General features: G+C 44.0%; 1 protein-coding gene across 1 annotated transcript in view; it reads left to right on the plus strand.

Annotated features, from left to right (window-relative positions):
• The first annotated feature begins 4,110 nt into the window (after positions 1–4,110).
• The window catches only part of RFWD3 (ring finger and WD repeat domain 3), a 45,637-nt gene continuing 37,376 nt past the window's right edge, over positions 4,111–12,371 (plus strand). Inside the window, exons 1-2 of the mRNA XM_045989191.1 lie at positions 4,111–4,209; positions 9,385–9,961. Of these exons, the coding sequence (XP_045845147.1) occupies positions 9,387–9,961 (575 nt within the window). The 5' untranslated portion in view covers positions 4,111–4,209; positions 9,385–9,386. The remainder of the gene's footprint in view (positions 4,210–9,384; positions 9,962–12,371) is intronic.

Consider the following 12,371-nt stretch of genomic DNA (forward strand, 5'->3'; position numbering starts at 1 on the left):
CAGACAAAACACATTTGGAGCTTATATTCTATTCTAGTAATCATCTCTGGGGAATAAAATTACGGTTGATTTCTATTTTTTTTTTTTTTTACCTTTTACTTGTTCTTGATTTTTTAAAAACCCAGAACATATTTTTTCTATTAATAAAGACATGGAGAAAAGTAAATTTGACATGTCGAACATTCAGAATTATTCTTTTTGAGATGCCTAGTGGCTCAATCAGTTAAATGTCTGACTCTTGATCTCGCTCAGGTCTTTTTTTTTTTTTTTTTTTAAAGATTTTATTTATTTATTTGAGAGATCACAAGTAGGCAGAGAGGCAGGCAGAGAGAGAGGAGGAAGCAGGCTCCCTGCGGGGCAGAGAGCCCGATGCGGGGCTCGATCCCAGGATCCTGGGATCATGACCTGAGCCGAAGGCAGAGGCTTTAACCCACTGAGCCACCCAAGAGCCCCTCGCTCAGGTCTTGATCTCAGGGTCAGGAGTTCAAGCCTTGTGTTGGGCTCCAGGCTGAGTATAGAACCTACTTTAAAAATATTTATTCTACAGGACGCCTGGGTGGCTCAGTCATTAAGCATCTGCCTTCAGCTCAGGTCATGATGCCAGGGTTCTGGGATCGAGCCCTGCATTGGGCTCCCTGCTTGGCAGGAAGCCTGCTTCTCCCTCTCCCACTACCCTTGCTTGTGTTCCCTCTCTTGCTGTATCTCTCTGTCAAATAAATAAATAATCTTAAAAAATAAATAAATAAAAATTTTAAAAACTTTTTAAAAATTATTCTTGGGTGCCTGGGTGGCTCAGTCGGTTAAGTGGCTGCCTTCAGCTCAGGTCATGATCCCAGGGTCCTGGGATCGAGTCCCGCATCAGGCTCCCTGCTCAGTGGAGAGCCTGCTTCTCCTTCTCCCTCTGCCTGCTGCTCTGCCTACTTGTGCTCTCTTCTCTGTCAAATAAATAAAATCTTTAAAAAAATTATTCTTTTCTAGAGCTTATCAGGTACTCCTGTTTTCATCTCTAAAACCCTTTGTTGTCTTTTCTGGAGGAGTGCAACAAAAGTCTTTCTTGTAGATTTATTATTTATACTCTGGCAGACCCATAGGCAGAGGTGGATTCACTGTGAAACTAATGAAACTTAATATTCAGGGTCAATTTTCTTGCACAGAATGTCTTCTAGGGCCCTGTACCTCATTTTTTCTCCAACATTATTAATGAAAAATTTTAAATACACCAAAAAGTCGGCACTATTATACTCTGAACATCTGTATACCCATCACCTAAACTCTACAACTAGCAATCCATAAAATATTAATAAAATTAATATTAATAATTGATATTAAATTAATGTAATTCATATTAATAATTGATTAAAGACTATATTTAGCACATACTTACCCATCTATCCATGCCTTCTTCTATCCTTTAATCCATCTTGTTTGTTTTGTTTTAGAGAAAGAGAGAGAGCACAGGAATACATGAGATCAAAGAATGGGCCGCACCTTGTAGATATTAGTGGTGGTTGGGGGAAGAGAGGCAGAATCCACTTGTCCTGAAGTCCAGTTGCATTACCTGGGCCACCACCATGCCTATCACAGCACCTAACTTACTCTGTTTTTTATTATGGTGATTTATGGACTATATACCATTTCTCGAACTTTTCTCTAAGGTAGTCAGGGGTCAGCTCTCATACCAGCACCTCAGAGAGTCCTTGCTCGAACCCCTCAATTGAAACTAGCTTTCCTAAGCACTTCCCATTCGTACCCCTCTGTTTTACTGTTTTTTATGATACTTACTACTTGAAATGACCTTACTTATTTTTTGGTTTATGATCTGCCTCTCCTTAGGAGAATAGAGGGTTTTTTGTTTTGTTTTGTCTTGCTTTGTTTGGCTTGTGTCTTTTTTCTGTTTTTAGGGGTGAAATTCCACCTTTTTGTTTTGTTTCTACCTTCCTATCTCCGAATATCATTTATGATGCTAATTCTTTTTCTTTTCTTTTTTTTTTGGAGAGAGAGGGTGTTCATGAGGGGGTGTGGGTGGAGCAGAGGGAGAGGGTGAGAGAGAATCTTAAGCAGGCTCCTGCACAGGGCCTGATGCAGGGCTTGATCCCACAACCTAGAGATCATGACCTGAGCCGAAATCAAGAGTTGGAAGCCCAACCAACTGAGCCACCCAGGCGCCCCATGGAGGACAGAAGTTCTATTAGGTCAAGGTCTTCTCTCTCTCTCTCTTTTTTTTAAAGATTTATTTATTTATTTGTCAGAGAGAAAGAGAGAGCACAAGCAGGGAGAGCAACAGGCAGAGAGAGGGAGAAGCAGGCTCTGTGCTGAGTGGGGAGCCACTGGGGGACTCAATCCCAGGACCCTGAGATCATGACCTGAGCTGAAGGCAGGTGCTTAACCAACTGAGCCACCCAGGTGTCCCAAGGTCTTCTCTGTCTTATATACCACATTCATACAGACCAGAGTCAGGATTGCAGTAGTTGTCGAATATTTGTGGACTGAATGAAAGAGTGAATGAATGAATGGTATGCCTAATGGTGGAGGAAAATTAATTTCTTCCCCAGAGTCTGAGGATAAGGCTTTCCGCAAGTATAAAACTTTCTTTGGCATCTTTTGTTTAACATTGACAATTCTTTCAAATTTTGCATTTTAAATTATACATGCAGCTTCTAATTACTATTATGCAGTATAGAAGAACTCATTAGTGATATCTTTTGGTGGAGAAAAAGAAAAAGACATCCATCAAACTTTCTATGAAGTGATTCTTAGTGCATTTATTTTTTAGTCTTTTCACAAATGAGTCAATAGACACATTGGTATTCAAGTAATCACCCATAAAGGTGGGAATATTACCCCTAAAATGAAACACAGCCAACACCTTTCCCTCTAGCTATATATAATTTTGGAAGTTGGAGACCAAACTATAAATTTCTGGCCTGTGTCTGTATTCTATTTCTCTCCTAGCTAGTAAACATGGCCATTAGGTTTGATCAATGAATATCAGAATCATTTAGAAACATTCTGTTTACTTCTCACCAAGTAGCCCTTCCTGTTGTCCATTTTCTTTACCATGTGATATATTATCTATTTTTATTTAAATTCTTTTCAAAGAGTCACTCAATATTCGATAATGTGTCTATGCATGCCTTGACATGGAAAGCAATTCAATATATATGTTAAGATTAAAACACTGTATTTAGGTAGATGAAGATTTTAAGCAAAGTTAATAATGACTTCTCTGGATAGAGACAATTTTTCTTTTTTGTTTCTCTGCATCCTCCAGTTTTTCTGTATTGAACATGCAGGATTTATATAACAATACAGACGTCTTTCACTCTATTCCATAACATACTTGTTTGTTTACAAAAGAAAGTTTCGTTTCTCCTGTTAGCCATGCTTTGGCTCAGTAGCATGTCCCTTAGATGGCAGGAAAAGCAAAAGTACAAATGCTAACAGTGACTTTGGGAAGAGGTTCAGAGGAGAAAATATTTGGATTACCCATGACTTTCAATTATTTATGCCATCAGTTCCACTGAAAATTGACAGCTGAGTAAATAAAATGTTGGCAATGCACCATCTCTGCCTGAGGTTTAGATTTTCTAGGTTTTCCTCCAAAAGTGAGATGTCGACTTTCAGTGAGATTCTTCAAAAATGTTTGCTGTCAAGTAATGTGACGATAGTTATAGTAGTAGCAGGCAATTTATTGCAATAGTTTGGGATTGAAGAGATGTTGTGGCAAGTTCTTTTGAGGTTCTTCAACCTCAGCAGAGGATGTATAGGAACTCAATTGTCCCACGCCTCAGGCTCCGGAATGATCTGAGAGACCTTCATCGTGCAACTTTCTCCCGCCAGAAAGTTCAAATAAAGAGCGGTGAAACGCGGGTTCTGTTTTTCTCCTTGTGGGCTGGGCACGAGGTGACTGGCAAAGGTTTCTACCAATTGTATGAGGCCTCCTACGCGTGGTCCCGCCCAATCAGTGTACGAAGGACCAGCCAATGAGAGAGCCGCTTTTTCAATCAGGGCGACCCAAACAAGAAGAAGCCAGGGTACTGGCCGCCGTCTAAGACTGCTGGCCAATAGGAGCAAGCCGCGCCCTCAACTCAGGCGGGCCGCTTGAGCTGCTCAGGAAGTGGCTGTTGGCACCGGTCTGTGCGATATCTTCCACAAAACGGCCGCGAGCGGCGGCGACTTTGCAAGCCCACAGCGTCCTCCCGGCCCCAGGTAAGGCGGGCGCTTCCTCTGCGCAGGCCTTGGTCCTTTGGGGATAACTAACTTCCCGGGCTTGATCCCTGGCTTCGGGGCCTGGGGACGGCCCACGAGGGGAGTTGCGGGCGGGCACGGAACCCGACGGCCTGAGGAGGTTCGACCGCTCCGGGTTGCCCCAACGTCTGGCCTGAAGCGCCCGAACCCGGGCTCTTTCGGGCTTACTGGGCGCCGGCCCCCGAGGTGGGGGCGAGGGGCGGGGGCGAAGGCCGGAGCCCAGTTCGCCGCGGGCGACTCTCTGGTGAGCAGAGCTTCCAGCTCTTCATGTGCAAATAGTAATGCCCTCCCGCTGAGCGCCATCCGGGAGGAACCTACTGTTTACGTTCTTAACCGTCTTTATCTCGCAGCGGCACTGTGACGTAAATACTTCATTACCCTGGTTTTGGAAGGGAACAAGTTGCACAGAGAGGGGATTTGAACCGACGTCGGCTTGACTCGGTGCTGCGGCCCCTTATCCTGGTGATTGGCGGCGGCGGTCCCGCCTGGTGCGGACCTTAATCTAAGTAACTAAGCTTGGAAAGATGATAAGGGGGAGGTTAACATTTGAGTCGCCCACTCTGGTGTCACACAGAGAAGATAGCGTTTGTATGGCACGCCGAGGTCAAGGACAGGGCTGCTCCAGGCTTGGGGTGCCCAGCCAGCAGTCTTTCTAGCTCGGATCACTCCTGGCAAGCCCAGGGTCTGGAGGATATGTATTTCCCCGCGTGGGTCCGGAAGCTCCGCTCTAGACCGCGCAGTTGCACAGAACTAACTTTCTGCCAGGATGAAAATGTTCTCTCTCCCGGATCTCTGTCTTTATCCGGTGTTGTTATGTTCCTAGATGTTGGGGGGTGGTTGGTTGGCTGGTTGTTTTGGTTTTGGCTTCTTTTCTGGGTGTATGATGGGTAATTCTGTAGGTACTCAAGCACCTGCTGTGTACTTGTGGCTGTGGAGGATGCAGAGATGATTCTGTTGCATTTGGCTGTCTGCCTTTTTGTCGTAATCAGAACTGACCCAAGACGGAAAGAAACTCCTTTCTAGTATTTAACCATATGAACAGTACAGAGAATGATTTAAGAAGAGATAGAGCTTATAATTGCATCTTTTTAAAAAAAGAAGAATTAAAAGTGTGTGTGTGCGTACGTGCGTGCGTGCGTGCGTGTGTGTGTGTGTGTGTGTGTAGTTCAAGCCCCACATGGATCTGAACTCTCCTCCTACAAAAATTTGGCATTTTTCATGCCCAGGCTTGTTTCGTACTACTATTGTATGATTTAGAAGTCCAGATAGTAACAAGGTTTTGCATGTTAAGTGTCCTGAAAATGGAATTATAGCGGGTTCCTTTATAACCTGCTTTTTTCTGTTTGATGTAATTTTGAAGAAAGTTTACTGTGTTGGAGTTCTTAATGGGAAGTGAGCTTATGGTGAAGTCTTTTTGTTTTACTTTCTTCTCCACTTTCTTGAGTTCTCTTTCTGGTATTTCAGTTAAATATCCTGGCTTGGCATTTTAATTTTATTATTGTCCTTTTTTTTCCCTAAAGATTTTTATTTATTTATTTGACAGACAGAGATTACAAGTAGGCAGAGAGGCAGGCAGAGAGAGAGAGAGAGAGAAGGAGGAGGAAGCAGGCTCCCTGCCAAGCAGAGAGCCTGATGTGGGGCTCAATCCCAGGACCTTGGGATCATGACCCGAGGCGAAGGCAGAGGCTTTAACCCACTGAGCCACCCAGGCGCCCCTATTATTGTCCTTTTTGACTGTCTTTTAGTTCTATTTTCTAGAAGAGTTCCTCGACTTTATCTTCTAACCCTTTTTTTAAAAGATTTTATTTATTTGACAGAGTGTGAGTGTGCGAATGTGCGCGTGCAACCGCACACACAGGGGCAGCAGCAGGCAGAGAAAGAGGGAGAAGCAGACTCCCCTAGATCATGACCAGAGCCGAAGGCAGACGCTAAACTGACAGAGCCACCCAGGCGCCCCTCTTCCAATCCTTCTATTAAATGTTTTATTTTGGCTATCATTTTTCATTTCCAAGAGCTTTCTTGTTTTCTAATTTGTCCTTTTCATCCCCCTCAACCCCCCCCAGCATTCTTTTCCTATAAGTTTGAGGGAGTTGGGGGGGGTGTTTTGTTTGTTTGTTTTCAGTTTTTCTTGCATTGTTTTCCCTTCTCTTCAAGTTGCTTCTGCTTATCTGCTTTGGTCTCTCTCTCATGCTGGAGGGTTTGCTCAAGTGTCACTTGATCCTTGGCTATTTGTTTTTAAGGAGGACCCCTCTTTCCCCCAGAAAGCAGGTTGGAACCTCTGTATGAGTGACTGAACCATATCAACCAGTTGGCTTTTACTGTTAATTAGATTGGACAGAGACTCCCGCCATTTTATTGGGGGACTCACAACCGTCAGTATTTATAGATCTTTTTTTCTTGAGCTGGTTTTCTCTAGTGAACAGTCCTCTGATCTCCTGCCTTGGGTAGAGAATGTGTATAAACCGGAATATTGTGTCCTGGATTTGGGCAGAGGAAAAAGCTGGGGAGAAGAGCTGGAAGGGTCTCACACTGTTGCATGTGTAGACTTGCACTTAACTCATTTCCGCTGCTGTGCTATACCCATGCTGGTGTTAAGCCTGTCTGGCACAAACCACCAGTTTTCTACAGCATCCGCGGAGGAGGTGTTTGTTTGGCTGGCTTTTGTTTGCTTGAGACAGGCTTTCAACCAGGCCTCTCTTTCAGCGCCGTCTTTCAGCACTGTCCTCTGGTGCCCAGTTTCTGCAGTCCCCTCAGTGGGATGCAGCTTGCTTCCCCAGAGCATATGGTCCCCTCTCCCTGCAGCCACTTAGGTTTGATCTTTTTAGCTCTACTAAGAAGCTACCTGTTCCAGTAAAAATTGCCTATCTCATACCCTGCTTGAATTTGTCTTGTAATTTATCTTCTCTTAATGCCTTTGGGGATATGTGTCCTGCTCATGGGTTTTCAGGAATGACTAGAAAGATAAGTGTGCTTCACCCACCATGTTCATCCGAACTCCCTGTATTGACTCCGCCCACTCTAGTCTGGCCTCCTCGCCCATCACTTTGGAGATACGGCTCTGTTCTAGGCTGTGTGTCATCTCCATGTTGTTAAAGGTAGTGATCACTCTTCTGTACTAGACATACTTGACCATTCCATTCTTGAAACATCCTTCCAAGACGCCTTGCTCTCCCAGGTTTCCTCCTCCTTCATAGTCTTCGTTCTGGGTGCTCTTCTATTAACTCTTGGCCTTTTATAATATATGTTTCAGCTTTGAGTCCTTGACCTACTATTTTTCTGTCTCTGTTCCGTAGGTAGTTTAATCTTTCCTGTGATTTTAAGTCTCATGTCTTTGCTTGGGGTTCTTAAAGTTGTCTGCTACTTTCTACCTCCTGCTACTACTCTGGCCCGAGCCTCTGACCACTGGTTTACACCCCCACAAGGAGCCTATGAACTGGTTGGCCTGCTGGCAGTCTTGCTGCCCCTGCACTCCATTCCTAATGTGCAAGAAACTCTTTCTTGAAGCCTTTCGTGTTAGCGTTCTGCCGCCTCAACCTTGTCCCATACTTCCACTCTTCTTGTGCTCATGGCATCCACCCCGTTTCTCAGTCGCACCAAACCCATGCTCATCAGGGGACCTCTGTACCGATTTCTTTCTGAAACTCTTCCTTGGCTCTTCATATGGCCACCTTCTTTTAATCCTTCGTGCCTGGGCTCAATTTTCACTCCCTTTTTTTTTTTTTAAAGATCTTATTTATTAGGCAGAGAGGCAGGCTGAGAGAGAGGGAAGCAGCCTCCCCGCTAAGCAGAGAGCCCAATTCAGTGCTTGATCCCAGGACCCTAAGATCATGACCTGAGCTGAAAGCAGAGGGCCAACCCACTGAGCCACCCAGACACCCCATTTTTCACTCTTTTTGAAAGAGTATCTAAAATAGTGCTCTCTTTGGGATGCCTGGGTGGCCCAATCGGTTAAGCATCTGCTTTCAGCTCAGGTCATGATGCAAGCACCCTGCCCAGCGGGGAGTCTTCTTCTCCCTCTGTGCACACTCTCTCTTCCTCTCTCTCAAAGAAAGAAGGAAATCTTAAAAATAAAATATAATGGTGCTTTTTTTTTTAATTTTTAAAGATTATTTATTTATTTATTTGACAGAAAGAGAGAGAGATCACAAGTAGGCAGAGAGGCAGGCGGGGGGGGGGGAGCAGGCTCCCCCTGAACAGAGAGCCTGATGAGGGGTTCGATCCCAGGACCCTGAGATGATGACCTGAGCCGAAGGCAGAGGCTTAACCCATTGAGCCACCCAGGTGCTCCTAAAATGGTGCTCCTTGACTCCTACTCCCAAGATCATATATCACAATGTATAATTTCCACATGTATTTGTTTATTTTCCCATATGCTATAATGTAAAATCTGTTACACAGTTATCCTGTCATTATCTCTGTGAGGTATCTGCTTGACAGGTGCTTAATAAATATTTCTTGAATGCATTAACATCATGGAATTAGAGACAAGAAACGAAGGGGACATACCAGGTGCTTGATAAATGTCTGTTAAGTGGGCTAACCAGTGGCATTAGTGATGGGAGACAAAAATACCAGAAAGAACAGAGCAAATAAAGGTTGGTCAGCCTTTTTTGGAGAAATTAGTTAAATTTCCATTTTGGGTTATTACTGAGTTAATTCTGCAACCGTAAAAATGTCCTTTCTTTGTTTATCCTTTGTAACTTGGTGCTGAGAAAGTTGAATGCTGTCTGCACCTACTAAAGTCAAGTGTAGCATATATTTTGGTAAATATCTGTATTTGGGTCACAAAAAAGAACTGCTAGAGGTCTGGGAAATCATTTTCAGACACAAAAAAGTTCAATCCTCTTGCTTCATAGATCTTTCTGTTTTAGAAGATAGTACTATGATTGCAGGCCTTCATGTTTTCAAAGTACAAACTAGAAAACTAGTTTTAAGTACTGTTATGGAGAAAAAAGTTACCGATTACCAAACACTTCTGACTTAAAGAGAAGATTTTAGTTACTTATTTTAAGATTCTCAGTTTTGCCAAAAATGATCTTAAACAGAAGTTCTGGAAGACTTAGATATGTTTGTATCAGCTATGTGGCATGTTTTATCTATTTTTACTGATACTTTTTACAAATCTTACTTCTCCAGAGATGGCTCAGGAAGCAATGGAATATCATCTTGATGGGCAATTAGAGCTTCACGTAGCAGAACAGCCTGTTCCTGCTGAAGTGGTCAGCGGCCAAGGGGGGCCCCCCTTGCTCCAGCCTCTACCTACTGAAGTGGTCAGCAGCCAAGGGGGACTGCCCTTGCTCCAGCCTCTATCTACCCAAGTGGCCAGCAGCCAAAGGGAGCCACTCCTGCACCAGCCTGCTCCTGATGGAGGGACCAGCAGCCAAGTAGGACTGCACCTGCTCCCACCTGCTCCGCAGATGTTTGTTGACCTGACAGAGGAAGTGGAGCCTTTGGGAGAAGATCGTGTAGGGAACGTTAATCCGGGGGCTTCAGAGGAACATAGGCAGCAATCTCGTGTTAACCGCCCCATCCCGGTGTCGTCATTGGATTCAATGAACAGCTTCATCAATGGGCTGCAGAGACTTCATGGCATGCTGGAATTCCTGAGACCCCCTTCAGACCACAATGTGGGACCAGTGAGATCGAGAAGGAGTAGGGGGTCTGCCTCACGCAGGTCAAGAACCGCAGGGTCTCAGAGGACAGATAGTGCCAGGTAAAAATATGTTAAAATCTTGGGGTTGGCGCCCTGGTTTTTATGAATTATGAACCCTGGTTATGCCCTTAGTGCTGCTGAGGCTTGGCACTATGACTTTTGGCAAGTCAGGTAGCCTTTCTGCACCCCTAATTCCTCATAAGTCAGATGAAAATAAAAGGGCTTGTCTTATTTACTTCAGAGCTGAAGGCGTATGTTACACTGATGTGCCTTGAAAACTAGGTGGTAGTTTGTTGGCAGTGCTTTCTGTAGGGGCTGGCTCGTCTTTAAATCATTTGCATATCAAAAAAGTATATATTTTTTTTTTTACTTAAAAGTCCATACTCCATGTACCCAGTATCCCTTGTTCTTTGGTACAACATGTAATGGTACGGTAGACTTTTGGAAGACAAGCAGGTTGGATTTAGAGAAGCCTTGTGAAGAGTAAAATGTGAATTAATTTAGAGCTTATCTGACTGGTCAGGTAATGGCTAAACATTCCACCCCCTCCTCACCTGAGAATGTGTTGCAGAGTTGAAAATAATTTTCTTTCATAGTTTTTCATTTGAACTTGTCTTTTGAAGAGCTTAGCTGTCAAGCCTTGACAAGATTACGATGAAAAATAACTACTGGTTATGCCTTGCCTGTTTTTTAACTTCCTCCTGCTTTTTTGAAATATTTTATTTCACATTGGCCTTCTAAATATTTTCATAATGTCTAAACAGATTGGATTCATCATCTTCATTTTTTATATGAAGGAAACTTGGACCCTAAGAAAGGGTTTTGTTCAGGGTCTCAGAGCTACAGCGGGGGCAAGGTTAAGTTGGTAGTGAAGCCTGGATCTGACTCATTTCTATCCAGGCAGATAGAGGAAGCTTCAGTCACATCCATTTGTTTTCTTAACATTATGAAAATAATGAGATGATTAAAAAAAGCCATAGCTAGGCCTTCTGTTGACTATATTTTACAAATGAGGAAACTGATGCAATAATTTGTGTTCTGACTAGGGTAGCTCTGGAATGGGATTCCAGATCCTGGAATTCTGATCCTGGACTCAGCATTCTTTTCCGTGGATTCTGCTGATTACTGTATTGGTGGTGGGGGTGTTGGGGAGGGCGGGTGGCTGCTGCTGTTCCGGTGGATCTAGTCTCTAGTCTGGCCATTTCTGGATGTGACCCGTCAGGGATGATGTGCTTAGTTTTGTGTTGACAAGAGTTTCAGATGCATGTTAGCCTTATTTTAACGTGTCATTCCCTCTGATTATGAAAGCAGAGTAATTTTCATCTGTTTGTGTCATAGGTGAAGGTAGCTTGTAGTGCAGTTTGGGAACCCTTTTTCAGAGTCTGTGGACTGAGTTGAAAGTGATGTCCCCAGGAACTGGCCAACTGCCAGGAGACTTCACAGTATTCCTTAGCCTTGGTTGTTCATATACTCATTCGGGGGAGGGAAGTTGAGGCAGATTTGATTGCTTTCCGTGGGAGACTCTTGTGTTAACCCAACTCACAGGAGAGTAACACTTAAAAACCAGATGCCAGTTTACAGAGAGAAATAGAAATGCCACAGAGGGGCACCTGGGTGGCTCAGTGGTTTAGGCCTCTACCTTCCGCCCAAGTCATGATCTCAGGGTCCTGGGATCAAGGCGCACGTCAGGCTCTCTGCTCCTCTCTCTCTCTCTCTCTCTCTCTCTCTCTCTCTCTCTGCCTGCCTCAGCGCCTACTTGTGATCTCTGTCAAGTGAATAAATAAAATCTTAGAAAAAAGAAAAGAAATGCCACAGAGACCAAAGTCTCTTGCTGGCACAGTCAGCATGATTCTCCTAAAAGAAATTTATACACAGAAACTAAACTCTAGTCAGAAAACAAAAAGAAAAAAGAAAAAACTTTTTCCCCTAAATACTGTTGGAAGCAAATTCCACACAAATTCACATAAAAATAGGAGCTTTTCTAGGACTGATTGCTTATTATACCTTCTGAATTTCTTTTTTTTTGGGGGGGTAAGATTTTATTTATTTATCTGTCAGAGAGAGAGAGAGCAAAAGCAGGCAGAGTGGCAGGCAGAGGCAGAGAGAGAAATAGGCTCCCTGCTAAGCAAGGAGCCCGATGCGGGACTCGATCCCAGGACCCTGGCATCATGACCTGAGCTGAAGGCAGAGGCTTAACTGAGCCACCCAGGCGTCCCATATACCTTCTGAATTTCTTAACATGAGTTTGTCATTATGGTGTTTGGCATTTACTCACCTAACAGGCTATCTCTGGGTCAGGTGTTGAAAGCCTGGGCAAGGATGAGCAGCTTTTGCCTCAGACTCCATTAAGAAGCCAAAGTTGGGGGAAGCTGAGTAATAAGGAATTTTTCCCAACAGGCTTCTCAGCCAAGGTCACAAACTCCTTTCCTCTTTCTTTCTTTGAGGCTGCTTGATTCTGGCTGTTAGTGTT

This window comes from Meles meles, chromosome 19, assembly GCF_922984935.1.
Source record: "Meles meles chromosome 19, mMelMel3.1 paternal haplotype, whole genome shotgun sequence".
Classification (NCBI taxonomy): Eukaryota; Metazoa; Chordata; class Mammalia; order Carnivora; family Mustelidae; genus Meles; species Meles meles.